Below are 26,730 nucleotides of genomic sequence, written 5' to 3' on the forward strand. Positions count from 1 at the left end.
GGGGTACAAGAGAGAAACTGCTGGGAATGGGGGGAATGAGAGAAAGCAAGGGGGAGCTGAGAGACGTGGTCTCCTTGGCGTGCACTGTCCAGTGTCCAACTCTCCAGAGCCTCATCTGACGCGACATCCCACCCCTCCCCAGCCCTCCTGCCTGCTGGTCTTCCCATCTCCTAAGTGCTTTTGGGGGGCTGGTGCTGTGGTACAGTGGGTTAAACCGCCGCCCATGACACCAACATCCCACATCCCGAGTGCTGGTTCAAGTGCCAGCCACTCCACTTCTGATCCAGCTCCCTGCTAATGCACCTGGGAAAGTGATAAAAATGGCCCAAGTGCTTGGGTCCCTGTACCCATTTAAAAGACCTGATTTGGGGCCGGCGCCACGGCTCAATAGGCTAATCCTCCGCCTTACGGCACCAGCACACAGGGTTCCAGTCCCGGTCAGGGTGCCGGATTCTGTCTCGGTTGCCCCTCTTCCAGGCCAGCTCTCTGCTATGGCCTGGGAGTGCAGTGGAGGATGGCCCAAGTGCTTGGGCCCTGCACCCCATGGGAGACCAGGAGAAGCACCTGGCTCCTGCCTTTGGATCAGCACAGTGTGCCGGCCATGGCAGCCATTGGAGGGTGAACCAATGGCAAAGGAAGATCTTTTTCTCTGTCTCTCTCTCTCACTGTCCACTCTGCCTGTCAAAAAAAAAAAAAAAAAAAAAAAAGACCTTAATTGGATTCTAGGCTCCTCCTGGCTTTGGCCTGGCCCAGCCTTGGACATGTGAGGCCATCTGGGGAGTGAACCTGCAGATGGACGATCTATCTCCCTCTCTCTGCCACCCCTGACCCATCAGCCCCATTAACATCTAACTGCCTCCAGATCCCAGTTCATGGGTCCTTCCCTAAGGAAGTCTTCCTAACCAGAATTAGGACTCTGTTTTCTACCCACCCCCAGGAGGAATCCTAAGCACCACGTGGCTCTGCCATAGGCAGCAAACATGGCAGGTCCCGTGTGTTCATGCACATACCACCCCCAGTGGCCAGGGCAGCCCTGACCTGGGCCAGGAGCCCGACACTGGCTCAGGGAAACAAGGAAGATGCCAAGGCTCCTGATTTGGACAACAGGAAAAGCAGATTTAAGGAAGGAAGCAAAGCAGTTCGGGCAGGGGTTGGCTTTGTGTTCCGGGAGCTCAGGAGAGAGGCATGAATCCTGGACATGCCTGGCAGGATAGTGACGTGAGCCTTGGGGATGGAACAGAGAAGCGCCGAGAGGGTGCAGAGAAAGAAGAGATACATCAGCATCCACAGAGACAGTGGAGAGAGAGAAAATAGCTTTACACAGGTTAAGAAACACACAGGAGCCCACAGAGGAGGGGTCCAAGGTGACCTTGACAATGAGACCTCCACTCACAGCTACGGAGAGCCTGCCAGGTGCCAGGGCTTCAAGTGCATTTACTCGCAAGGAACCACATCCCCTGTGAAAGCGCATGGAGCCTGGCACTGGGGCAGAGCCACTGTAACATCCAGTGCCACAGAAGGACTGGGAAGGAAGCAGGGGACTGAAGAGACCAGTGCACCAGGCGGGAAGGGGGCCCGCACCTGCTGGAGGAGGAGCAGGGCAGGCAGAGCCACGCGGGAAGGGTGCCGAGGCAGACACGCCACCCCTGCGCATAGCTGCCATGGCTGCGGGAGGCGCTGCAACTGCACAGGGGATGCCCCAGCAGGCTCCTGGGATGAAGGGGAGACAGCAGGAGGGAGGGGGACTGCGAGGCAAAGTTAGGAGGAAGTGGAGTTCATGGTGCAAGATGCCCGACCCCGAAATGAAACTTGCGACCCCGAGACCTAGTCCTTCAAGTGACTTCATCACAGAGTCGTCACTTCCAAGATTTATTTTGGTTGAATTACATCGGATCAGAGCACTGTGCCTCAGTGGAAGAACCACCTTGGAAATCCTGCCCCGACTGGCTTGGGTAAGAAGGAGAAGGCGGTGCCAGGCCACCTTCCAGATTTAACCAGAGCCTCCCGTCACCAGCTCGGCTCTCAGACGGCGTCCCGAGGGCAGAAGGGCCCCATCCTTGGTTTGCTTGAAATTCTCCAGGTTTGCTGAGCAAGGGGCCCTTGGCTGTCATCTTGCATCTTATATTAAGTCACACGGCGGGTCCCGGAAACCTGGCGGGACTGGGGCTGGAGACCTGGGACTAAGTCGCTCCACACAGCCCACCTGGTGGTACCGGAGAAGGCACCAACCAGCCAGGAGCTGGGAGGGAAAGTCCCTGACAACCTCGACTGTCCGGCCAGAGAGATTAGCCACTCGGGCATCGTCATTCCTGCTCCATCAACTGCCCTGGCCCTGCTTCAGGGTGAGGAGGTACAAACCAGCAGGAGCAACTGGAGCTGCCAGGGTTCAAATCCCAGCTCTGCCACCGCCTGCCTGTGTGATCTCAGGCAAGCTGCTCAGCCTCTCTGGACGCCTGGGCTGATCAGGACAGCACAGCTGCCTCCCAGCGGTGAGGGTGACGTGGGAGAACACACTGAGACGAGCGCCTGGCTCTTGGCAGGTCCCAGCCATCGTCGGCTGTCAACAACAGCATCGCCATCAAAGTGGCTCAGCAAAGAGAATAAACCTGGCGGGGGCAGAGGGGGGATTCAGTCATTTCTCCTCTGAAGTCTGGGGTGGCGGAGTCACAGGGAGAGAAGGTGGGGAACGAAACACTCTGAAAAGAAAGCGTCGGCACCATCTGCTCTCCTTTTATCATGTCAGCAATCTCACTCTGGAAATATCTGTCGCTGGGACTCAGACGGAGCCCCGAGCCTGCTGAAGCATGCAGTGGGGCCGCGTCCCCATCCTCCTGCTGCCGCCTCCTTCTCCCCGGCGCCCGCGCCTTGGCATCGCGCACCTCCCAAGCCCTTGCCCCTGGGACCCGCCAGCCCTGCCTGGGCTCCGCCTCAGGTCCTTCCTTTCACCTTGGCAAGCGTGCACCTGGATTTCGTGCTGCTGGCACGGTGCGCGCGTGGAGAGCAGCGGCTGTGACAGGAAGGGAGGTCCAGCTTGGCTCCCTCTGTCTCTGTCCCCCTGGGGCGGACCCATCTGTCAGACTGCACAAGCAGCGCCTGCCTGCTTCCCCATCCACGGCCGGCTTGGCCATGCAGGACCACGAATGCTGTCGGCGCTGGCCCCCCGAGGGCTCCCAGCAAGCCCCCCGCCCCCTCAGATCCTACCCCGCTCACTCTGGATCTGGGCTGGGGCTGGGGGGAGCGGGGGCGGGTGGAGGGGGCGGGGAGCCGGGGCAGTTTGTGTGAACAAAGCCGGCTGCAGCAGACAGAATCCTTCCTGCCGGGGAGAAGCGGCCGCCTTCCCCACTGATAACTTAATGACTCTGGCACATTTTCATCAGCCCAACTTGGAGCACACAGTGGGGATCGGAGCCAGTGGTTTCCCAGCGACTGAAAGCAATTACAGGATGAGCGTTCAAGAGACAAAGCCGGGGCCTTGGGAGTCACCGGCCACATCTCATTCCCAGCTCAGCCCCGCGGCAGTCACCGCGAGCCTGTCACCTGCTCCTGCCTCCGGGCGTGCTCCCTCACCAGCGCCAGGGCCCGCATTCCTCCACTCCATCGCCAATCCCCTCTTTACAGACGAGGAAACCTGAGTCCAAGGGTGTCGCGCATGGCAGGCACCAGAGCTTGAACCCAGGTTTATTTCTGAAACACGCAGTGAACGACATGCTGCTCGGCCTATCATTGAGCCCTCCATGACACCCCGGGGCCTGGGCTGGCCTCCCCAGCTGCCCCCTTGCTCTCTGCCTCCAGGGAGTTTGGCCATAGAAAGGACTCGTTGGGGACTCATGCCCTGCGCTGCCTGCGCTCTGTACTGGGCCAGGGCTGGCCCTCCCCTGAGCTCCGGCTCTCCTTGGCCCTGGGACCTAAGTGTCCTCTCCCTGCTCCTCGGGGCTGGGGTGGGAAGGGCTCCTGCTGTCCCTGGTCCCCTCGTCAGTGCCTTTATCCAGCAAACACTGCCACACTCATTCTGTCATCAAACTCCCTCCTATCCAGCCTTACCGAGTGGCCCTGGCGTCCTGCAGGGATACACACATGACCAGACTGGCTGGTAGAAGCTGGGGCTCCTGGCGCCTTCCCTATGGGCCTGCAGAACCATCTGGGGGTGGAGGAATCACCCACAACCGACTCCCCCAGGCAGGGAGGAGCCCAGAGCGAGAAAAGCTCTGAGTCAGACTCGGACGCAACCTTGGTGTGAAACAGAGCCAAGGGGACGGTCGCCGGCTCAGACCTGCACACCCAGGGCGGGGCCATTAGTCCCCATGACACTTTGCAAGAAAGCCAACTACGGCCTCAGAGAACCAGTGACCAAAGTCATGGCTTCGGGATTCCCAGGGTGCTGCCCCTGCGTGTGACACAAGTCCAGGGCTCCCACACCCCTGCCCCGGGGGCCCAGGCACCAGCCCAGGGGGTGGTGTGGCCCTGGCTCCCTCTTTGAGCCTTTCTCCCTCTGTAACACATGGGGCGTGGATCAGTGTCCTCTAAGTCCCTTGTATTCCAGCGCTTCTCAGCCCTCTGCTGTCTCCCAGCCTTGGAAGGCCCGGGTGCCTCCTAAAATTACAATTCCCTCAGCGCACTCCAGCCACGCACAGCCTGCAGCCACTTCCCCAGGACTTCGGTCTTCTGGAGAGGCACACTGGGGTGGGGGGCGGGGGGGACATCCTGACTGTGCGGGCCCAGCACCGGCCAGGGCCCATCCAAGGCCTGGTCCTCACCCAGGGAGGGTGCCCTGTTTACTTGAGGAAGGTGTCATGTGTGAGTGCGGGTCTCGGTGAGAAACAGGAAGAAAGCCTTCAAGGTGCCTGATGCTCGGTGCCTGGCAGAGAAAGGCAGGAACCCACAGAGCCAAAGCCTTAAACGTATTGGTGGGACAGCAAGGTCATGGAATGCTGGTGACCTCGGGCCAGCCTCTCAGGGCCAGCTCATTTGCTCTGTGGCCTTAGGCAAGTTACTTAATCTCTCCAAGCCTTGGTTTTCTTGTTTGTAAAATGGGCACAGTGACAGTTTGCACTTCATCCAGGTGTTGTGAGAACTGAATGAGTTCGTCCTTGTAACGTGCCTGTAGCCCATATGGGGTTCGAGTCCCAGATAGGACCCTGATTCTAGCTTCTTCCTAATGGACACCCTGGGAAGCAGCAGGTGGTGACTCAAATACTGGGGTTCCTGAATGGAGTTCCGGGCTCCCAGCTTCATCCTGGCCTAGGCCCAGCTGATGAGGGCATTTGGGAAGTGAGCCAGCAGATGTTTGAGTTCTCTATGTCTGCTTGTCCTTCTGTCTGTCTCTCACTCTCATGTTCTCTGTCTGCCTTTCAAAAATAAATGTAAGTAAAAAAATAAATTTTCAAAAATAAAGACACTGAGGCTCAGAGAATCGGCCCAAGGTCATGGGTGGGACGTGATGTAACAACAAATCAAATCCTGGGCTGCTGACTCCAGAACCTTCTTCTTCCGAACGTCACCCCTTACGGGGTGGTGGCTTCGATTCCCTGGTCTGATGAGCCCTATGTTAATACGGTTTTAATTAGCTTAAAGCATAAGGCATATTTCCTTTTATAAGCTTACGCTAAAAACAATGGAAATAATTGTCATCTGCATTTCTGGGGAAAAGAAAGAGAAAAAGTTAAAAACCAGAGCCCATGACCTCCAGGCAGCCCCCAAGGGTGGGAACCTTGCCAGGGTGCTCCCTAGGACGTGTCCGTCCCTCGTGCGTGGCCAAGGATCCAGTAGAACGGCTGCCTGGGCTGCAGAGCAGGCGTGAGCAGCGGCCCCCAGCCCGTCCAGCGTGGCTCACCACCCCTGCCTGAGGCCCGCCCCTTCCACCCAAAGTGCCAATCCAAGTCTCCCCGTGAGCACCCGTGAGACTTCGTTGCCTGCTTCCTGCATCCCCACAAACACTCCCCCAGGTCGCCTCCCTCTCTAGAACATTCCAGTGAAGCCCTGGTCTCCACGACCCAAGCACAAGATGTCAGAGTCACTGTGGCCGTCTCCCTCCCTCCTCTCCCCTGCACCCTACCCCTGTCCCTGGCCCACCCACCAGGTTCTGTGGGTTCTTCTCTCCTAAAGCCTTCTCGCTCGCCTTGGCCGTTCCGTTGCTGCTGTCACCACCCCACACTTCATGTCTTCTCCCAACTGACTGGCAAAGACTCCCCCCAGCCACCAGGCCTCGGGTCTCTTCCCTGAATACCTAACCCCATAGATCAACCTTTCCAGAGCCGTCAGGAAAGATCACGGTTCGCGGCTGACTGCGTGGCCCACTCGCTAGGCAACCAAGCCTACCCGACATGCCCAGCAGCTCTTGTCCAGCTGTGTGCCCCTCGCCTCTCAGCCTGGCCCCTCCACTCTGGCCCAGCAGGCCCGCCTTCAGACCTGGCCACACCCCCTAGCCATCCATCAGCAGGGAGCAGGGAGCACCCCATGTGGGGGCCACCATGTGAGCTGACCGTGACATGGCCCCTGCCCTCAGAAGGCTCCGAGTCCAGCCAGAGGGAACAGACAGACAGACAAACTGCTACCAGGCCACGTGAGCAGGATCCCAGGTTGGGGGGAGGCGCGGAGCACCAGCAGAGAGCAGACCAGGGTGAGGGACAGTGTGTGTGTTGGGGGTGGGGAGGTGTTAGGGAGAAAGAGATCGATCAATGGCTGGGATCAAATCCTGGCTCTCCACTTACTCACTGTGTGACCTCGGGAAATTTAATTAACCCCTCTGCTCTTCGGTTTTCTTATCTGTAGGGTGGAGGCGACCACAGCATCTAGCTTGCGGCGATTTTGCAAGGCTCAAAGAGCTAATAGAGAGGAGGCTCAGAGAATGTTCCTGGCCCACACTGTAAGTCAACACGCGTTCATCAGCCTTATTATTACCTCTTCTCCCAGCCCCCTCCTGCCCCTCATCCCTGGAGATGGGGATCTACTCGATCCTCACCCACAGCTACAGCTGATGGGGCGGGGGGGCTTCCAGCACACAAGGAGGCATCCTCTGACCGTGACCAGCCCTCTCCTGTTCCTACTGCGCTTGCTCTCTGCTCAGTCCAGTCCCTGTGTTACTCCTGTGTGACACCAGCCTGATCTTCCCAAGCACACTGGAGAAGGTGGAAATAAGGGGCCGCTGTGGGAGGAAAGGACACCGTGAAGCACAGGTTCGGCCCACCCAGGACACGCGTGATCCCAGTCAGCTTTCCCAGCCGCATCCTGGCCCGCTGCACCCCCGAGCACACAGACCCTCCCAGCAGCGACGCAGCTTCCTCCAAGCCCCAGGAACAAGCAGCAGAGCCGCAGGCTGGTCTTGGCCTCCCACCTGCGTCCATGGCTGTTCCTCCCCACTCTCCCTCACCTGGTGGCCTAATCAGGCCCCCTCCTCCCCTGCACCCCCACCCCAACCTGGACAAACGAGAAGTCAAAGGCAGTGTGCCGTGCCCTTTGACCCCACACTCTGCTTCTTGGAAACAGAAAACTATCAGGCAGAGACTAAGGATGAACACGTTTCAAGCTGTCTACACACTGGACAAGCAGGATGCCTGGGACAGAAATTGCGGCATAGCCACACAATGGAACACAATACAGCCCTAAAAATGAGGTTGTAAAAATGCATTTACTGGGGCCGGTGCAGTGGGATAAGTCCCTGCCTACAACGCTGACATCCCATGTAGGTGCTGGTTTGTGTCCCAGCTGCTCCACTTCTGATCCACCTCCCTGCTAATTCACCCAGGAAAGCAGCAGAGGAGGGCTACCCACATGGGAGACCCGAAAGAAGCTCCTAGCCCTGGCTTTGGCCTGGCCTAGCTCGGGCTGTTGTGGGCATTTGGGGAGTGAACCAGTTGGTGGAAGATCTCTCTCTAACTCTGACTTTCAAATAAATAAATAAATCTCTTAAAAATGTGTTTAAGGACATGGGAAGATGATCTTTGTGTATTGTTGAGTGAAGAGAGGGTTGTTAAAACACTATGTGGAGTTTTTTTAAATTTTATTTAATTAATTTATTTATTTGAAAGACAGAGAGAGAGCACTCCCACTCACTGGTTCACTCCTCAAACGACTGCAACAGCCAGGGTTCCGACGGTACTGGGAGTTCAGCCATTACTCCCATGTATGTGGCAGGTGCGCAATGTCTTGAGCTTGTATCTGCTTCCTTTCCAGAATGTGCATTAGCAGGAAGCTGGAATCAGGAGCCAGAGCTGGAAGCGGAACCCAGGAACTCTGGTGGGGGGTGCAGGTGTCCTCACCGCTGGGCTAAATGCCCACCCTCTTACGTATTATTGACTGGTCACGTGGGGGTAGGGTGGGGAGGAAGGAGAGAGGGAGAGGGAAAGAGGGAGAGGGAGGGAAGGAGGGGGGAGAGGAGAGAGAGAGAGAGAGAGGATATCCTGGAATAATATACAGTGAAAAAAAGTAACCCAGAAGTGCGATTAATGGGTAATCTTTACTTTTCCCTTTCTGCACATCAGTATTTTCTGCAGTAAACAAATGCTATTCTCATAGCTAAAGTTATTTTGAAAAAAATCAAAGAACCTCTACAGTGCTCGTATCTACCCCGTTCTGGCTCACTCACAACCTAACAGGAACTGTTTGTCATGACAGTTCCTTCTAGGAACAGCTGACGAGGACCTGGCTCTGTGTGGATGAGAAATCATTCCAGGGTCTCGGGTCACAGCCCAGCAAAGCAAGCCTAGGTGCAGAGGTCCCTGGGCAGGATAGCTCCCTGGAGGGGCGGGCCAGGGGCAGGGAGGGCAGGCAGCAGGAGCCACGGAAGCAGCAACCGGAGCCCCGGGGGTACCCAAGAGCAGCCTCGGCAACCCCAGGCCTGACGGCACATCCTGCAACCTGGGTCACTGAAATACAGAACGTACACCATGCGCAGGGTTCAGACCCATGCCCCAGGCCCCACTGCACCAATCAGGCATCTGGGGTCCCGGGCCTTCCCCACCCTGCCACATGCACGCCCAATCCCCCTGGCAGGGACCTACGAGACAGCAGCGGACACAACTGAGCGATGATGCCGGCTTCCTCCAGCAGCAAGGGCAGCGAGCCTGAAGGCCCCACGATCGGCCTCTCCACTGCAGCTTGAAGCTCACGGCACACGAGTCTCGGAGAATGCAGGCCTCCAGGCCCTCCCAACACAGCGGCGGTCCCCTGAGCCTTCCTCCTGCACTCAGGTACCCAGAGGAGGCGGCACCACAGCGACCCCAAGAGGACTTCCCTGTGTCTGTCCCAGCCCCGCCCCAGCCATCCTGTCTCTCCTGTGTGCCTGTGGCATCCAGCAGTCTGCTCCCCCTCCACATCCTTGAGAGCCCTCTCTCCAGGGGAAGGAACCTCACCGCTAGGCCACTGCCTGGTGGAGAGGAGGAGCCCAGGGCCTGGGACAGGAGTGCTGCTTGGAGCAGAGACCCAAGAGGGAGCCCCTGCACCTGACAAAAGGGGACACAGGTGCCACAGCCACCAAGGGGTGGAGCCAGGGAGAGACCTGGGCACTTTGTGCCTTCAGCCTAACCCCTGTGTCCCACGGAATAACAGATGTTAGAGCAGGAAGGGACCCCAGACCCTACCCCGACATGCCCCCCACCCCGGCTTTATAGAAGGGAGGCAATGCTGTGAGAAAGGGTCTCATTGTCATTCACAGGCCACACGTTGGAAAACACAAGGGTGCGGGGGGAGGGGGCCAAAGATGTTACCCATCCACCCACCCACCCCTGCAGCCACAGCCCTGGAGGCCAGGGGACCCCGTCCTGGAATGTGAGCGCCCAGAGGTGACTCAGAGGTGAGTCACACCCTTTCATGACTAATTCACCCAGTGCCCGCGTTTGGGGGTGGAGGAGGTCTGATCTTAACAGATGTAAATTTAAAAAGCTCCAAAAGCACAGGTTCCATCCCATGCCTCATCAGCTCTAATCACTACCCGGCGCGGCTTGCCACGTTGACACCGAGCAGCTGCCTGTCCACAACGGCCTGGGTTTCCTCCCCACCCCATAAATAACAGGTGCACACTCCTTTATTAACTCCTAGAGCAGGCCCTGCCCTCCGTGCTCAGGAAAAACCAAACTCCCGGGTAGGCGGCCTATCTGGTTTGCTCAGGAGGTGTCCTGGGATGCGTCAGTTCTGGGATTCACATCCCAGCTTTAGCTCGCATTATCCAGCTCCGTGACCTGGGCCAAGTCCCTTCACCCCTCTGAGCCTCAGTTTATTCAGGGAAACATGAGGCCACCTGTCTGTAGCCCAAGGTTTGTGCAGGGGTTGACACAGACAATCTGCAAAACGCTTAGCATACACTGTCAGCACCTCATTAATGGGATTGATTATCGTGATTCAGAAAAAAATAAAACACTAATGTCACAAATCACTTCCATCGTGGCCAGCTCAGGGCTCCTCTGTCAGCGGCTAATGCTTGGAGACAAAGCGTTCCCTGCACACCACCCCATCACCCCTGTCTTCAGTGATGCAGCTAGAACAAAGAACGTGGAAAAGTGGGTCAATGATTAGGGGTCTGCCCCAGTGACACCAGCAAGAGAAGCCCAAGTTAGGAGCAGTTGGGAGAAGAGGCAAACTCTTGAAATGACTCTTAAAACCTCCCTGGGAGCTCAGCCCCAGGGACTGCTGTCCCCAGTCATCTCCCCACCTGGAAAATGGGGCTAACGATACCACAGGATGCAAAGGCCATGGGGTAGATTAAAAAATCGAGCACTGGGTTGCCAAGTTTTATACTAGACTGCTGAGTTTCTCATCAACGCTGAGACAGACTCGCACGAGACCAACTCAGACAGGGACGCCAGCCAGTGGCGATCTGCCTGCCGAATTCCTGAAGACTCAAGGACTTCCTGATGCAGAAAGCAGGGGATAATGACGGGCTCGACTCTCAGAGGCCAGAAGCTTCTGGGCTTGCAGGAAGTAGACCAGTGATTCGCAAACATTAGTCTTCTAAGAACCCCTGAGAACCTCCCAAAACACGCAGGCCCCTGGGCCCAACCCCCTAGGGATTGTGACCCAGCAGGGCTGGTGTGAGGCCCAGGAATCTGCAATCCCACAAGCACCTTGGTCATTTCTGCACAGGCAGCTCCACACCCTGACCAACGCCAGTGGTCTTTCCCACGAAATCCTAGCCTGTGGCTTTGTTGGTAGGTAACAAACACTTGATCTTCAGACCAAGGAACTTTAATCCTTAAAGACAGTAAACTTCTAGAGTAACTAATATAGATTGTGTTACTTACTGGAAAACAAAGGATTCATACGTACATACCATAGATTGCATAAAAAATAAGCTATGTTCAGATGATTTACTATTCCTCAGATGGGATAAATTCAATGGCTGGGTGAAAGGCAACTGTCACTCAAAATGAGCAGCTAAGTTAATGTTTCATCCACCTCGTAAGGGAAGTAGGGACCAAGGACACAACAGGAGACTTCTGTAAGAGGGGCCTCAGAAATTCATGGAAAAACAGAATCAAAACAGAATGTGCATTTTCCATGAATTTTTGAAACACCGTCATATCTCAGAACACAGGTCAGGAAGGGCTGAGTAGAAGCCCACCCGGAACACAGCTGTTAGCATCTCACACAACCCCGAGAGAGGGGTTGGGCCCCAGGTGACCGAATGTTTCTGTAGATAATCTCAAAGATGAGTGGGAATTAGTCAAATGCAACCACAGACGACACAGAAATGGCAAGGACTGCAAATGTGTGGACAGTGAAATTTCAGCCCTTGCCCATTATTGAACCTTGTACACTGAAGTCACAGATTATAGTATCTGCTTCTTGTGACTCAACAGGGCCAAATGCCGAGTGACTTAGGGAAGAAGGGGGACCCAGGGGCATACGTGGAAGAGAGCACACACCTGGAGAGGTGCCTAGGACAGGGCCAGGGCAGCACGAACGGGAGCTGGCCGCGTGCTGCCCAGCACACTGGCCCGGCCCAATACTCCATCTCCACGGACAGGCCTCATGCTAAGAGCCAATGTGTGAAATCATCAAGGAGAGGCGTCTGCTGTGTTGGCCTTGAGGCTACTTCCAGCGAGAGGGCTGAGCTGAAAGAAGACCTGGAAGGAAGCTCAGCGTGGGATGCCAGAGAGAGTCCGCATCAACCCCGAATCACGGGCTACTGAACGGGCCTATCTGTTGGGGAAAGATGCACCCAAGACAAAGGGGACCTTCACGAGAGAACAGTTCCAGCTCCTGCTAAGCACAAACAATCACTCAAAGCACAGCTGGAATTGTGGAAGAAAGGGCAGCTTATGGTAACGCCATCCCCAGGGACATTCGAGGAGCGACCAGACACCTCTCCACTCAGGATGCATTAGAGATTATTAAAAGCATCCCTTGCCCCATTCAGGGATGGGTGGGGGGAGGGTGGGCCTTGTGACCTCTCCAAAGGTCATTTCCATCCCCAAGGATCACATGTCTGAAGGGCACCAGATAAAAATAAAGTCTATTAATCACCGAGCTGCCACACAACATCCTAAGAGAGCCGGAATAGAGCGGAGCCATCTACACGGACCTCGCTCCGCTGAGGGGGGAAGAGGGAGGCGGCCCAGGTGTGGGCAGAGCCCAGAAAGCAGCAGGGAGACTTCAAGAAAGCCGGCATCAGCCTGAGAGCCAGCCTCCCAAGCAGGAGCAGGACAGGGCACACGGGAGGAGGAAGAGACCCTGTGGGGAGGGACTGGGAACCCCTAAGCAAAGCCAGGAGCACAGAGGGGAGGGTCTTTTGTGAGTACTCTGTGCAGAAAGAGGGGAACCTGGCAAGAGGGACCCCCACAAGGTGTGCTTCGTGGAGATCATCTACCAGGAGGCAGATGTTGGAGACGAAGGTGGCACGCAAGAGAAAGGGGCACACACGGTGCGTCTGGGGAAGCACGGGATTACTGCTGGCTGGGAAGCCCGCGGAAGCTGTGGAGACGCAGGGGAAAGCAATCTCACTGTCCGTGATGGCAGCAAATCACACAGCAACATTAAGCATTTTGGAGAAGGTGAACAGAGTCCTAATGCCCCCTCCTGTTCCCCGGCAGCTAATGGGGCCCTTAGATCCATGGGCTGCTGCATCCAGAGAAAGCCTGCTCCCCGAGGGTCTGAAGACCCTTGCAGCCGGCAGCCCAGAACCCATCTCCCCCGAGCGAGGGTGCTTGGGCTTCTCTGTGCCACAGCAAAACAGGGCTCTGTCCAGGAAGCAAGGCGCAGGCCTAAGCAGGTGCCTCCTGGAACTGCCAAGAGGCAGGCAGGGGACCCCAGGCACAGGAACCCAGGCCCTGCTCCCTCCTCCTCCTAGAAAGGCGTAGCCTGGGGTGGAGAAGTTACCTGGACTGGCATCTGCCTGGCGTATTAGGCAGCCAAATGGGGGCCATGGAGCTGGAATTCTTCTAGCAAAATGCTCTCCAATCAGCTGTCACCCCACCAGGCACAGAACAATTTCTTGAAATCAAAAGAGGTGGGTGAAGAAGGAAGAAAGAGGCAGCACACCTAATGTACTCCCAACAGCCCCTCCCTCCCCTGGCTCTCTCCCTGCCTTCACCGAGATGCCCAGGACAAGGTAAGACAGACGGGGGCACCACACACACCAGCACTGTGCCAGGGCCCTGCCTCAGCTGTTTTGTGGTCACTCACTGAGGCCCCTACTCCCCAGCGGCAGGGTGCTGTGTCCCAGAGAGCAAGAAGGCGGGAAGGGAAGATGGTTAGGAAGGTGAGTTCGAGGGCTGCTCTCGTCAAGGAGGGAGCAGATGGCGCCCGAGACAGTGAGAAGATCAAGAGGGTAAGGACGCAAGAGCCACTGCCCCACACTCGGGCAGAGGAGAGACAAAAGCTGCTGCCTGGTGCGGCCCGCGGTCGCTCCCCAGGCCGCAGGTTTCTCAAGGCGCACCTGCTGCAGGGCTCCCTGTGCGCCTCGCGCCTCGCCCACGGCCCCTCCCCAGCGCGGCCTGCAGACCCTGACCCCCAGAGCCAAGCAACCACTTGTCCAAAAGATGTTTCTGAAGCAAGCAAGAAAGGCTGGCGACGGACGGAGGGCCGTTTATTAGAGCAAGTCATTGTCCCAGGAAGATTCATAACTTGCCCTACCTAGGATGGGGAGGGGAGAGGGAGGGAGGGAGGAAGGGAAGTGGGGGAGGAGAGAGAGAGAGAGAGAGAGAGAGAGAGAGAGAGAGGAAATTAAGGGCAACAAATGTGAAGCCACAAGAGCCAAGTCCCTTGTCGGAAGGTTGTGAGTTATGTTTTTGTTTGCGACTCTAAAACAGAAAAGAAATGGAGGCGGGATCTTGAATGCAGAGAGAGTGAAAGAGAGAAAGCCAGGCAGGAGGCGCCGCCAGACACGGGGCCAGCGTGGCAGGTGGGGAGGCCTCCCGGCTGGCACCCCCGTGCTGAGCCCCCGGGGCGCAGCAGCAGCAGCAGCAGCAGGAGGAGGAGGTGCAGGCGGCCAGGCCGGGGTTCAGGCCCAGGAGGCGGTGGCGAGCAGGCCCTAGGCTGGCAGCTGGCAGGCAGGGGGCAGGGGGTGGGGCCCAGCAGCCCGTACTTACTGTCGCAGACGTAAGGTTTGTCATGGTCTTCCTGAGAGGTGACATCGTGCCTCCTCCTGCCACCCGCGGAGCCACGAGCCTGGGGAGACACGGGGTACAGGGGTGCCTGTTATTACGGCAATCGCCACCGTTCCGAGCACGCACTTCTGTGAGGCCCCGAGCGCTCTGCCTGGAACTCCTCACCCTGTCTTCATCACAGCCTTTGTGCCAAGATGGACCCATCTTACAGGTGAGGAAACTGAGGCCCAGAGAGGTGAGGACATTGTCCCAAATCACTCAGCAACTCACCTGCGACTTCTCTACAAGCCCGCCCGACTCAGGGCTACGTCTATTGTGAGTCCCACTTTAGAGGTGGCCGGGGGCTGAGGCAACAGAGAGGGCCAGTCACGTGCCTAAGGTCATTTGGCCGCTAAGTGCACCACCAGGATGGACGCTTAGGACGGCCTGGCTGCTCCTGCACGCCTCCGGGGCCTGCAGGGCTGCCGTGTGCAGCGGCACAGCTGACGCCAGCCCTGCCCGGCGCGGCCCAGCAGCTGATGGGCACGTTGATGAGCGAGGCCTGATGTGGTAACAGCCGGCTGGCTCCCCGCCCCGTCCTGGGTAGGGGTGGGCTCCAGCTCTGGCCTCCCTGGCTGGTCTGCCTTGGGCCTCCTGCCAGCGACTCCTCAGGGTCTCAGGGACTCCTGACTGCACCAGCCTGTGCGCACCCCCCGAGAGCAACAGCGTGACCTGGCGGTGGGAGCGCTCCCTGCGAGCATCAGAGGGCGCGGCCGGAGAGGCTGTGGGCAGTTCTGCAGCCCCGGGCCTGCGGCTGCAGCGACACAGCCAGGCTTATTTTTAGACCTCGGTTAAGTCCCTGCCACTCACGTGAGTAGCACCCTTGCCTGCCCCAAGTCACTCCTGATACTGACTGGCAGCGAGCTCCCGCCTCCCCAGGGAGGGGCCTGCTGGGGCGGCAGGGACTGAGGGAAGGGCCGGCAGATGTGGACTAAGAAGGGGCAGCAGCCTGGGGCTGGGCCTGGGATCCAGCCCTGAGACGTCACGGCGGAAAGACCTGGGATGTACACACTGTCACACATACACTCACACACAACACACACACAATATACAACATGCAACACACAATACACGTGTACAACACATGCAACACATAACACACATTTATGCATAACACATACAACACACAATATACAACACGACATACACATAAACAATATACACACCACACACAATACACACAACACATGACACACAAAGCACACGTGCACAATACACACATTATACAGCACAACATATACATAATACACAACACACGATATAGCACACATAACACATGCACACACAACACGCAACACAACACACTACACACAACATACACAATACTGCACTACACACATATCACACAACACAACCAATACCACACCACACACATAACACACAACCTACACAACACATCCATAATACACACAACACACAGTATACAAACAACACGCAATATACAGCACACAATACATATGCAACACACAATACACACACAACACACTATATATATAATACACAGTACATACACAACACACATAACACAATACACACACAACACATACAATATACAACACACAATACACACACACACACTGGGGACGTCACGGCGGAAAGATCTGGACGCGCACACTCACACAGCACACACCAGGGACTTGGCAACAGGAAGCTGGTCCCGCAGGCCTGTGACGCTCACATCTAGCAGGCACACTTCACCGTCAACACCACCTGCCAGGCGACCACCTCTGCCACCTCCTCAGCTTGTCACTCTCCAAAACAAATTGCGAAACTGCCCCTCCCGCCTCCCCTGCACAGGCTGCCAGCCAGCAGCCGCCTCCCCTCGCCCTCATTACTCAGAGGTGACCCCGAGAGGGAGCAGTGCGCTCTGGCAGTCACCCCGAGGCATCGACAGGCCCATGATGGTCACCCTCAGCTGCCCGCGCCCCCTCCCAGGCCGCACAGCCCGCAGCCCCGTCACAGCCGCCTCCGAGCAGGTGAGAGCAAGTCAAGCAGAATGACAAGAAGGCACCAGACGGGTGAGGGGCTCGGCGAGACTAAAAATACCTCCAGGGAGAGGGGGCGGAGTCGTGCGTGGCTGGTAGCACCAGGGCTGCTGCAGGGGCCGCCGGGGCCAGGGAGGCTGCTCGTGGCGCCAGGCCCTCACCGCACTCTGCAGGGCCGGCCAGCAGGGTGACCGCACATTCCCTGTGCCTCAGTGTCCTCACTGCAAACGGGGACTGCAGCTAAAGGACACTCAGGGGACATGCCAGGGCCCCTTCCTGAGGCAGGAGCACTTCTAGGCTTGGAGATGCAAAACCCCCACTTAGCCTGCGAAAAGTCACCTCCTCTGAGAAGCGCTCCCTGACCACTCATGCCCTCTGCATTGTTCTCATTCCCCTTCCCTGACTGGTGTTTCCACGTGGTGCTTAGTGTGGTCTGGCATCACACCATGCACATGTTGGTTTCTTGTCTGCCTCCCCGGGAGTCAGGGGAGACCTATTTGGGCCCCCACTGCTCTCGAGCTGGTGCAGTGCAGCCACACAAGCACGTAGCAAACATCTGTCAAACGCACGGCTCGGCCCGTGAGGCACGCTGCAGTGAGCCCTGGCCTCTGGCCCCTCTCCTGCCCTGAACGCCAGCATCTCCCCACAAAGGCTTTCCCGGCTCTGCTTTTCTTTCTTGTCCACACTCTAATGAGGCCCTCATCAACGGACCCCTGAGCCGCCAGAGAACCCAGCAGCAGGGGTCCTAACTCCACACGGCCCAGCCCACCCCACCCTGCACAAGCGCCAGACACTAAGACAAAAGCCCACAGTCATCCACTGATTCACACATTCACTCACCACCACCTACGTCCCAAGGGCGACCTTATCATCCAAGCCAGCCTGCGTCCACATCTTCTTTTCTTTTTAAGATGTATTTATTGGGGCTGGCACTGTGGCATAGCAGATAAAGCCCCCATCTGAAGTGCTGGCATCCCATGTGGGCGCCCGTTCAAATCCTGGCTGCTCCACTTTTCCGATCCAGCTCTCTGCTATGGCCTGGGAAAGCAGCAGAAGATGGCCTAAGTGCTTGGGCCCTTACACCAGTGTGGGAGACCTGGAAGAAGCTCCTGGCTCCAGATCGGGGCAGCCCTGGCAGTTGTGGCCATATGGGGAATGAACCAGCAGATGGAAGACCTTTCCCTCTCTCTCTCTCTCTGCCTCTCTGTAACCCTGCCTTTCAAATGGATAAATAAATAAAATATTTTAAATATTTATTTATCTATTTGAAAGGCAGGGTTACAGAGAGAAGGAGAGACACACAGAGAGATCTTCCAACCACTGGTTCACTCCCCACATGGCCACAAGTGCCAGGGCTGGGCAAAGCCAAAATAAGGAGCCAGGAGCTTCATTCAGGTCTCCCACATGGGTACATGGGCCCAAGCACTTGGGCCATCTTCTGCTGCTTTCCCAGGCGCATTAGCAGGGAGCTGGATTGGAAGTGGAGCAGCCGGGACTAGAACCGGCACTCACATGGGATCCCAGTGTCACAGGTGGCAGCCCCATACCTTTTCATTTTTATTGAGCCCTGTCCTGGACAAGCCTCTCCTCCTCTGTCCTGCCCACCCACATCTGACTCGCGCCTTTATTTTTTTAAGACATTTATTTGTTTGACAGGAAGAGTGACAGAGAGAGAGGGAGAGACAGAGAAAGAAGAGATCTCCATGTGCTGGGTCACTCCCAAATGCCACAACAGCCGGGGCTGGTCCTAAATGAAGTCAGAAGGCTGGAACTCCATCCGGGTCTCCCACGTGGGTGGCAGGGCCCCAAGGACTTCAGCCATCCTCTGCTGCCTTCCCAGGCGCATCAGCAGGGAGCAGGATCAAAAAGAATCGGTGCTCATTTGGGATGTTGGTGTTGCAGGCGGCAGCTTAATCCACTGCACAACACTGGCCCCTGACTCATGCTTTAACCTCACTAACACCTCACTCCTCCAAGAATCTTCCTCTTGCCACACTGAAGAGTAAAAAGGACCTCAGCTGTAAAGTCAGAGGGGGTCAGCACCGTGGCCTGGCAGGTTAAACTGTTGCCTGAGGTGCCAGCATCCCATATGGATGCTGGTTTGAGTCCCAGCTGCTCTACTTCCAATCCAGCTCCCTGTTAACGTGCCTGGGAAAAGCAGTGTTAGATGGCCCAAGTCCTTGTGCCCCTGCACACATGTGGGAGATCTGGATGAAGCTCCTGACTCCTGGCTTCAGCCTGGCCCAGCCCTGGCCATTGCAGCTATGTGGAGAATGAACCAGCAGGTGGTTCTCTCTCTCTCTCTCTCTCTGTGTGTGTGTGTGTGTGTGTGTGTGTGTGTCTTCTTTTCTCTCTCTGTAACTCTCCCTTTCAAATAAAAAATAAAGTTAGAGGGGCACAAGTCTAAAGCTTACCTGCCTGCTGAGGACAAGATATTTCTCTAAGCTTTAGTTTTCTCAACTGGAAAATAGGCAAAGCAACACCTCCATTGCCGAGTTGTAGAGAGGGTTAGAGCTCAGAGGTGTGAAACCACGGGGGACGGCACCAAGCCCACAGGAAGTGCTCAGTAACACGCGCCCCTTCTTGCCTGTGCTGATCTGTCTCGCATCCAAATTCTTTCTGCATGAGTTGGTGCACAGACGTAAGCCTGCTGCTTTCTCGCTGATGGTGATTATTGCGATGGTCTCCCCCATTGGATTCTACGGTCCTTGAGGGTAAAGGCGGCCGTTACTCCATATTATGGACCCTAACACTTGGCTGTGCATACAGCATGCACAGCTAACTTTTTTTTTTTTTTTTTTTTGACAGGCAAAGTTAGACAGTGAGAGAGACAGAGAGAAAGGTCTTCCTTCCGTTGGTTCACCCCCCAAACGGACTCCACAGCCAGTGCGCCGTGCTGACCTGAAGCCAGGAGCCAGGTGCTTCCTCCTGGTCTCCCATGGGGTGCAGGCGCCCAAGCACTTGGGCCATCCTCCACTGCCCTCCCGGGCCACAGCAGAGAGCTGGACTGAAAGAAGAGCAACCAGGACTAGAACCCGGCGCCCATATGAGATGCCAGCGCCGGAGGCAGAGGATTAACCAAGTGAGCCATGGCGCACATGGCCGGCCGCACAGCTAACTTCGATTGCACATTAGCTCAATGAAGCCCTACAAGAACCCTAGGAGTCAGTGTTACTATTGTTGTTTGACAGGCTCTGAGCAGGTTCATGACTGGTCCACAGGCACACAGCCAGAAGTGGCAGGACCTTGGAGAAACCTGCCCACCACACTCCACTCCCACCCCCACCCCCACTCCCACCCCCAACTCCTCCTGTCCCACACTGGTGGGCCATGGCAGCCACGACTATGCCACACAGCCAGGCTCCACTGGCCACAGCTGATTGGCTGGCGCAGAAGTCACCTGACCCAAGCTGGGCCAACCAGATTCCACCTCCAAGAGACCTGGAATCAGAAAGCGTGACCCTAGTAGACACAGGCCACTTGAACTTGGGGAACCTGGAAATTCAGGTCTGGGGCCATATGCGGAGAGAAGCAAGAAAGTCATGTCAGAGAAAAACAAAAGAAAGAGAAATAAAGAACAGATGCCAGGGTCCCTTCCTCTTCCCCAAGCCTAAATTCCTGCCACTTTCCTGTTCTCCCTACAGCTTGGATCTTCAGAGATTGCTCACGTTTCGGGCAACAGCCCAGCAGCTGTTCAAATCCCATTCTTGCTTAAGCAGCTGAGCTTCCTATGACTAAAGACAGACAGGGTCAAGGACAGCACTAGCTAACTGCTACCCTCTGTGCTCACATTGTGGTCCAGGGGTCCTTCAGGCCCCGAGACCCTTTCTGAGGTTCTACAACATCAAAACTAATTTCATAGCAGTAGTAAAACTATTTGTCTTTTTATTCTCATTCTATTACAGCATATGATGGAATATTCCAGAAGCTGTATGATATGTGATTATGCCTTGCTATGTGCTTACATATTCATTAATTTCAAGCTTTTTCCTCTTTTTGGGACAGATGTTTGGCACAGTGTTAAGAAGTCGTTTGGGGCACCTGCAACCCATATTGGAGTGTCTGGGTTTGAGTTCCAGCCCCACTCCTGGCTCCAGCTTCCTGCTGATGCTACACCAGGAGTCAGCAGGTATTTAAGTCAGCTTGACTACTTAGGTCCTTACCACCCACACAGGAGATCTGGATTGATTCCGTCTCCTGGCTTCCATCTGGCACAAGTCTGGCCATCATGGGCATTTGGGGAGTGAACCAGCAGATGAGAGATTCTCATTCTCTCTCTCATTCTCTCTCTCTCTCTCTCTCTCTCTCTCTCTCTCTCTTCCTTACTCCCTCCCTCCCTCTAGCTCTCTTGCTCTTTTTCTCTCCATTTCAAATAAATAAAATTTAGATTTTTTTCTCCTAATTTCTTACAACAAAAATCACCAGTGATGTGCATTTCAGTGGTTATAACCGCAACAATAGCTTTGAGGGCTCTCAGGAATTTGCAGGAAAGTACAGAATTCCTGATACCAAAGCCTTGAGAACCACCACTCTGCACCCTTGCTGTCTGAGGGGTGCTCGTCAGGCAGCAGCACGGGGAGCTTATTAACAAGGCAAGAGCTTGGTGCTCACCCCACCCCCAGACCTGCTGCATCAGAGGCTGTACCTTAACAAGATCCCAAGCTGCTTCCTGTGCACGTTAAGGTTTGAGAAACACTGGACTGTGCCACAGTGCATCAATAAACACTCATCCCTACTGACTGATGGCTAATACCCCCTTGGCTGACTCCCAAGAATTCCAGGAATTTTAAAGAGCTTGCTTTCTTGGGCTAAAGTTATCATGATACAATTGTTAATCATTGTGTGTGCATTTCAGTCACTGCTCAGAGAACACCCATCCCTTTTGTGAGCTCCCTACTAAGAATATCTAGCCTCCATTAAGCACTCAACTTTGGCTGTGGATCTGTACCCCCACTTTACTGATGAAGAAACTGAGGCTCAAAGTGCTTACACAATTTGGCCAAGGTCACAGAGGTTACAGAATTCCCCAGAGTGTAGTAGGTGGTGGAGCTGGGATGTGAACTCACAGGGTCTAAGTTCTTACCTGTTCTTACCATCACTACCCTAGCCCTGGCCTCCGCGATCAGCAAAGCACCTGGGTCAGATTCAAATTCAGTCCATCCAGGGTGGAGCCCAGGTCCCTGAATTCCTAACAAGCTCCCAGGTGACACTGAAGCCACAGTCCAGGGACCACGTGGGGCAGCTGTTCAGCAGCAGCTGGACTGTGCCACGTTAAAGAGTAGCCAAGACATTTAACAGAGGTGTGGGTGACGCAGCAGCACACACTCAATCCAGTACAAAGAGGCTCACCCCACACCCTTCTGGATCCTTCCAAGGCTCCTGCCATGGCTGATCCATCCACAATGTCACCATATAACATGACGCTGTTGGCTGTGGCTTAGCCAGCATCATGTGGGCCAAGTGCTGGTCACTGTGCTCAGGCCTTCTCTCAGCTCCCATAAAGCAGCAATAGGACTCGCCTTTCTTTTTCCCATCATTCCATCACTTATTCAGCAAACTGGCCATTGGCTCCATGCTGGGCACTGGACCAGGCATAACTGTGAAAAAAGCACTGCTGGATCCTGGCTTCTTCCTTACTAGGTCGAGTGGCCTTGAAAAAGTTACCTAACCTGTCCAGGAGGAGGAATATCAACGTATGGAAATGGAAGAAGTTCTGGTCAACAGAAATATAACATGAGCACATTCATCATTTTAAATTTTCTAGTAGCTCTATCTTTAAAAAATGGTTCTAAGTTATTTATTTGAGAGGCTGAGAGACAGCCAGGGAGAGATCTCCCATCCACTGGTTCACTCCCTAATGCCCACAAGAGCCAAGGCGTGGAGTTAGTCCAGGTCTCCCACGTGGGCCAGAAGCTGGGAACAGAATCCAGGACTAACACATGGGCAGCAGAGACCCTACTACTTCAGCTATTGCTGTTGTCTTCAGAGTGAGCATCAGCAGGAAGCTGGAGTCGGGGATCAAACCCAGACACTCTGATACAGGACACAGGCATCTTAACCAGTAGACCACATGCTGGCCTCCATATGATTTTAAAAAGAGACAGGTGAGAGGCCAGGGCATAGTGGGTAAAGCCGCCGCCTGCAGTGCTGACATCCCATATAGGTGCTGTGGTTGTGGTCCTGGTTGCTCCCATTTCTGATCCAGCTCTCTGCTGTGGCCTGGGAAATCAGTGGAAGATGGCCCAAGTCCTTGGGCCCCGTACCTGTGTGGGACACCCTGAAGACGTTTCTGGTTCCTAGCTTCAGAATGGCTCAGCTCTGGCTGTTGCAGCCATTTGGGGAGTAAACCAGTAGATGGAGGACTTTCTCTCTCTCTCTCTCTCTCTCTCTGCCTCTCTGTAACTCTGACTTTCAAGTAAATAAATAAAATCTTTTTAAAAAAAGAAGAAACTAATTACATATTTTACTTAACCCAATAGACATAAAATATCATTTTAAATGTTGACTCAATGCAAACAAATAATATGACATCCTGCATTCATTTTCTACACAAAGTCTTCAAGATCTGGTGTGTATTTTACATTACAGCACATACAGATTGGACCAGTCACAACTGAAATCCTGGGGGCTGTGTGTGGCCAGTGGCCACCAGAGTGGATGGTGCAGAATTAGAGCACAGAGCACAGGGGACACAGCGCCAAGTTGTCACCGTGTGCGGGAGCCTGCCACACTGCTCTGCTTGGAGGCCAGAGTGATCGGCTGCCACTGCCACCACGGATGTCCTACAGAGAAGATGGCAGGTTCACATTCGCTGGCCCTAAGCTCACCAGCCACATCTAGGTTGGGAGTAGGGAAGCAGGGAGCCACCCACTTTCCACAATGTGGGACTCTGGCTGGGGTGAGGGTTGGAATGGAAGCTGGGCTGCAGGACACGGGCCCGGGGAGTTCACACAGGGCCCAGGAGCTCCGACGTCCCAGCGAGGTCTCCTTTGGTGATGGAACCAGACGTTCGCTATTTCCTAACTCCCCACTCTTGGTGAAGGGTTAGGTCTAGGCAGGCTCAGCCAGGCTGCCAAAATCACCAGATGAAAACTGGAGGCGGAACTTCGTGAGGGAGGGAGCAGGCAGATGACAGCCAAAGCCACCTGTCTACCTTTTAAAATTCTGTTTTCTTTTTTTTTTTTTTGTAAAGATTTATTTTATTTACTTGCAAGTCAGAGTTGCACAGAGAGAAGGAGAGGTAGAGAGAGAGCGAGAGAAAGAGAGAGAGAGGGGGGTCCTCCATCTGTTGGTTCACTCCCCAATTGGTAGCAATGGCCAGAGCTGTGCCAATCCGAAGCCAGGAACCAGGAGCTTCCTCCAGATCTCCTATGTGGGTGCAGAGCCTAAGGCCTTGGGCCATTCTCTGCTGATTTCCCAGGCCATAGCAGAGAGCTGTATCAGAAGTGGAGCAGCCAGGACTTGAACTGGCGCCCATATGGGATGCTGGCGCTGCAGGCTGGGGCTCTAACCCACTGCACCACAGCACTGGCTCCTTGTTTTTATTTTTGATATAACATTTTTTGTTCATATTATAGTCAAAAGCTTAACGCTGTACTGAAGAACTCAACACATAAGAAGTACAAAGACCATCCACTCATCAATTTTAACACCACTGAAAAGCTTAGCAGCTGGTAATCCAAGGGGCTTCCCAAACCCTGGCACCCACATGGGAGACTTGCAGGAAGTTCCTGGCTCCTGGATCCAGCCTGGCCCAGCTCTGGCCATTGAGATCATTTGAGGAGTGAATCAGTAGATATCTCTCTCTCTCTCTCTCTCTCTCTTAGTCTACCTTTCAAATAAATAAATCTTTAAAAAGAAATTCAAGAAGCACATAGTATGAAAAAAGTTATGCATGAGTATCAATTTGTTGTACCACAATAAATGCATCTTTTGGCTCCATTTCCATGAACTTTTTGAACTGCCTTCATATATGTCTCCTGGGACAATGCAAGAAGTCCACAATACCACCTGGGAAGAATTCCTGCCTTCACCCCCCTCAAAAAAAAATTTCACAGACACACACACACACACAAATATCTTGAATCTAATCAAGTGTCCAAGCAAACCACAAAAGTCTCAGCCCATCCCCCTGGGGATACATTCCAAGCCCGTGCAGGATGCCTGAAACCACAGACACCCTGAACCCAGTAATTTAATGCCTTTTCCATCTTAACTAAGCAGTTACCAGGCATTGTGGCCATAACTTCAGTTTGAGGAACAATAAGAAAACCAGCACCGATTCCTGTTTTCTTCTTTCCAGCTTCACAGGTAGAAGATTCATTCTTACCACAGATCATAACAATGTCAGCCCACAATTTTTTTCTTTCCTTATTAAGTCAGTCTTCCACTCTACTCCTTGAAGCTTTTTCTCGGCTTCTCTTTGGCATACCTGAACTGCACTCTCACTTTTCTCGTGCTATGGGGTACAATCAAGTAAAGAAACAACTTGAACACAAGTACTGTGAGACCACACCTGTCCATCTGACAGCCACGCTGGCGACTACGTCACTAACAGGAGGGCAGCATACGCAGCGTGGACACACTGGAAAAAGGGACGATTTCTGATCTGAGCAGGCTAGAGCAGAACACGCAGGAGCTCACCATGTTACTCAGAACAGGGCACAGCTTAAAACTGAAGAATTGACTATTTCTGGAATCTTTCACTTAATATATGCAGACCACAGTGGACAGCAGGTAACTGAACCACAGATAAGCAAGGCCTGGCATCTCAGTGTTCAGGAAATACGCAGGACAGACAGGGACATTAAATACCACCACTCCACCACATCCAGAAGGCCAGGAATCCCACAAGGCAAACACCCTTTTAACACATAAATGGCATGGAGGGAGGAAAAGAGGTTTAATGAGAAAGAGGTATACTGTGGAATAAGAGAGACTTAAGTTTCAAACAAATCAACTATAAAAAGGCATTTTTTTAAAAATCAGTGGGAGAGGGTGGCGCTGTGGCAGAGCAGGTTAAAGCCGTGGCCTGCAGTGCCAGCATCCCATACAAGGCTGGTTCGAGTCCTGGCTGCTGCACTTCTGGTCCAGTTCTCTGCTATGGCCTGGGAAAGCAGTAGAAGAAACCTGGAAGAAGTGCCTGGCTCCTGGCTTCAGATCGGCTCAACTCCAGACGTTGCAGCCATTTGGGGAATGAACCAGTGGATGGAAGACCTCTCTCTCTCTTTATCTCTCTGTGTGTCTACCTCTCTCTGTAACTCTGTCAAACAAATAAAACAAATCTTTAAATAAAAAACAGGAGGAAATGATCAGGGGCTGGGTCTTAACACTAAAATAATTGTGATTTTATTGGGTATAATAACCCGATAATATGTTAGAGACAAACAATGAGGACTATGCCAGTCAAATGATAAAATATTTAGAACTTGCTTCCGGATACTACAGTAAAAAAAATCACACAAACACATAAACCAACAAAAAGTATAAGAAAAGAATAGACGGGACCAGGACTGAACGCTGATAAGGCTAATGACAGGGCTACAAGGCCGCCCCATCAGGAGGGTCCCTGAACACACAGAAGCCAGCGCCTTTCAACAGGAGGGCTTGCAACACTCGCCTGGGGACTTGCTTAACATAGAACTTAAGGGGGCTGGTTTTGCGGCGCAGCTGGCTAAGCTACCACTTGGGACTCCAGCGTCCCCTAACAGGGCTACTCCCCTTCTGATGCAGCTTCCTGCTAACCTGCACCCTAGGGGGCAGCAGATGATGGCTCCAGTATTTGGGTTCTTGCCACCCATGTGGGACACCCAGATGGAGCCCCTGGCTCTCAGTTTCTGCCTGGCCCAGCCCCAGCTATTGAGGGCATCTGGGCAGTGAACCAGCAAGTGAAAAGATCTTGCTCTTGCTCTCCCTTTCAAATAAGTAAAAATAAACTTTTTTTTAAAGAATGGATTTTAAGGCGCTAGCTCAGACCTCCTCAATCGAAACTCCTGAAGCACAGGTCCTGTGGCTCTGCCCTTACATGGCTCTCTGGGAGACAGTAATATCGAAAGAGACATGGGCACCCCAAATGGAGAGGGTTGCCATCATCATCACAGAACGCAAACCCTAGGAGCAAGCACGCGGGACCCAGCTCTTACTCCCTGGGAGGGGAAGGGGCAGCCTGG

At 54.4% G+C, this 26,730-nt stretch overlaps 1 protein-coding gene across 6 annotated transcripts in view; it reads right to left on the reverse strand.

Annotated features, from left to right (window-relative positions):
- The window catches only part of DPF3 (double PHD fingers 3), a 307,659-nt gene that overhangs the window by 96,900 nt on the left and 184,029 nt on the right, over positions 1-26,730 (reverse strand). For all 6 annotated transcript variants that reach the window (XR_007911682.3, XR_007911683.3, XM_051826041.3 and 3 more), the window contains exon 6: positions 14,520-14,598. Coding sequence is in view for 4 of the 6 variants with exons in the window: in XM_051826041.3 (XP_051682001.1) it covers positions 14,520-14,598 (79 nt within the window). In the remaining 2 variants the exon portion in view is untranslated. The remainder of the gene's footprint in view (positions 1-14,519; positions 14,599-26,730) is intronic.

This window comes from Oryctolagus cuniculus, chromosome 20 (assembly GCF_051225735.1).
Source record: "Oryctolagus cuniculus isolate XC-2025 breed Fujian yellow rabbit chromosome 20, ASM5122573v1, whole genome shotgun sequence".
Classification (NCBI taxonomy): domain Eukaryota; kingdom Metazoa; phylum Chordata; class Mammalia; order Lagomorpha; family Leporidae; genus Oryctolagus; species Oryctolagus cuniculus.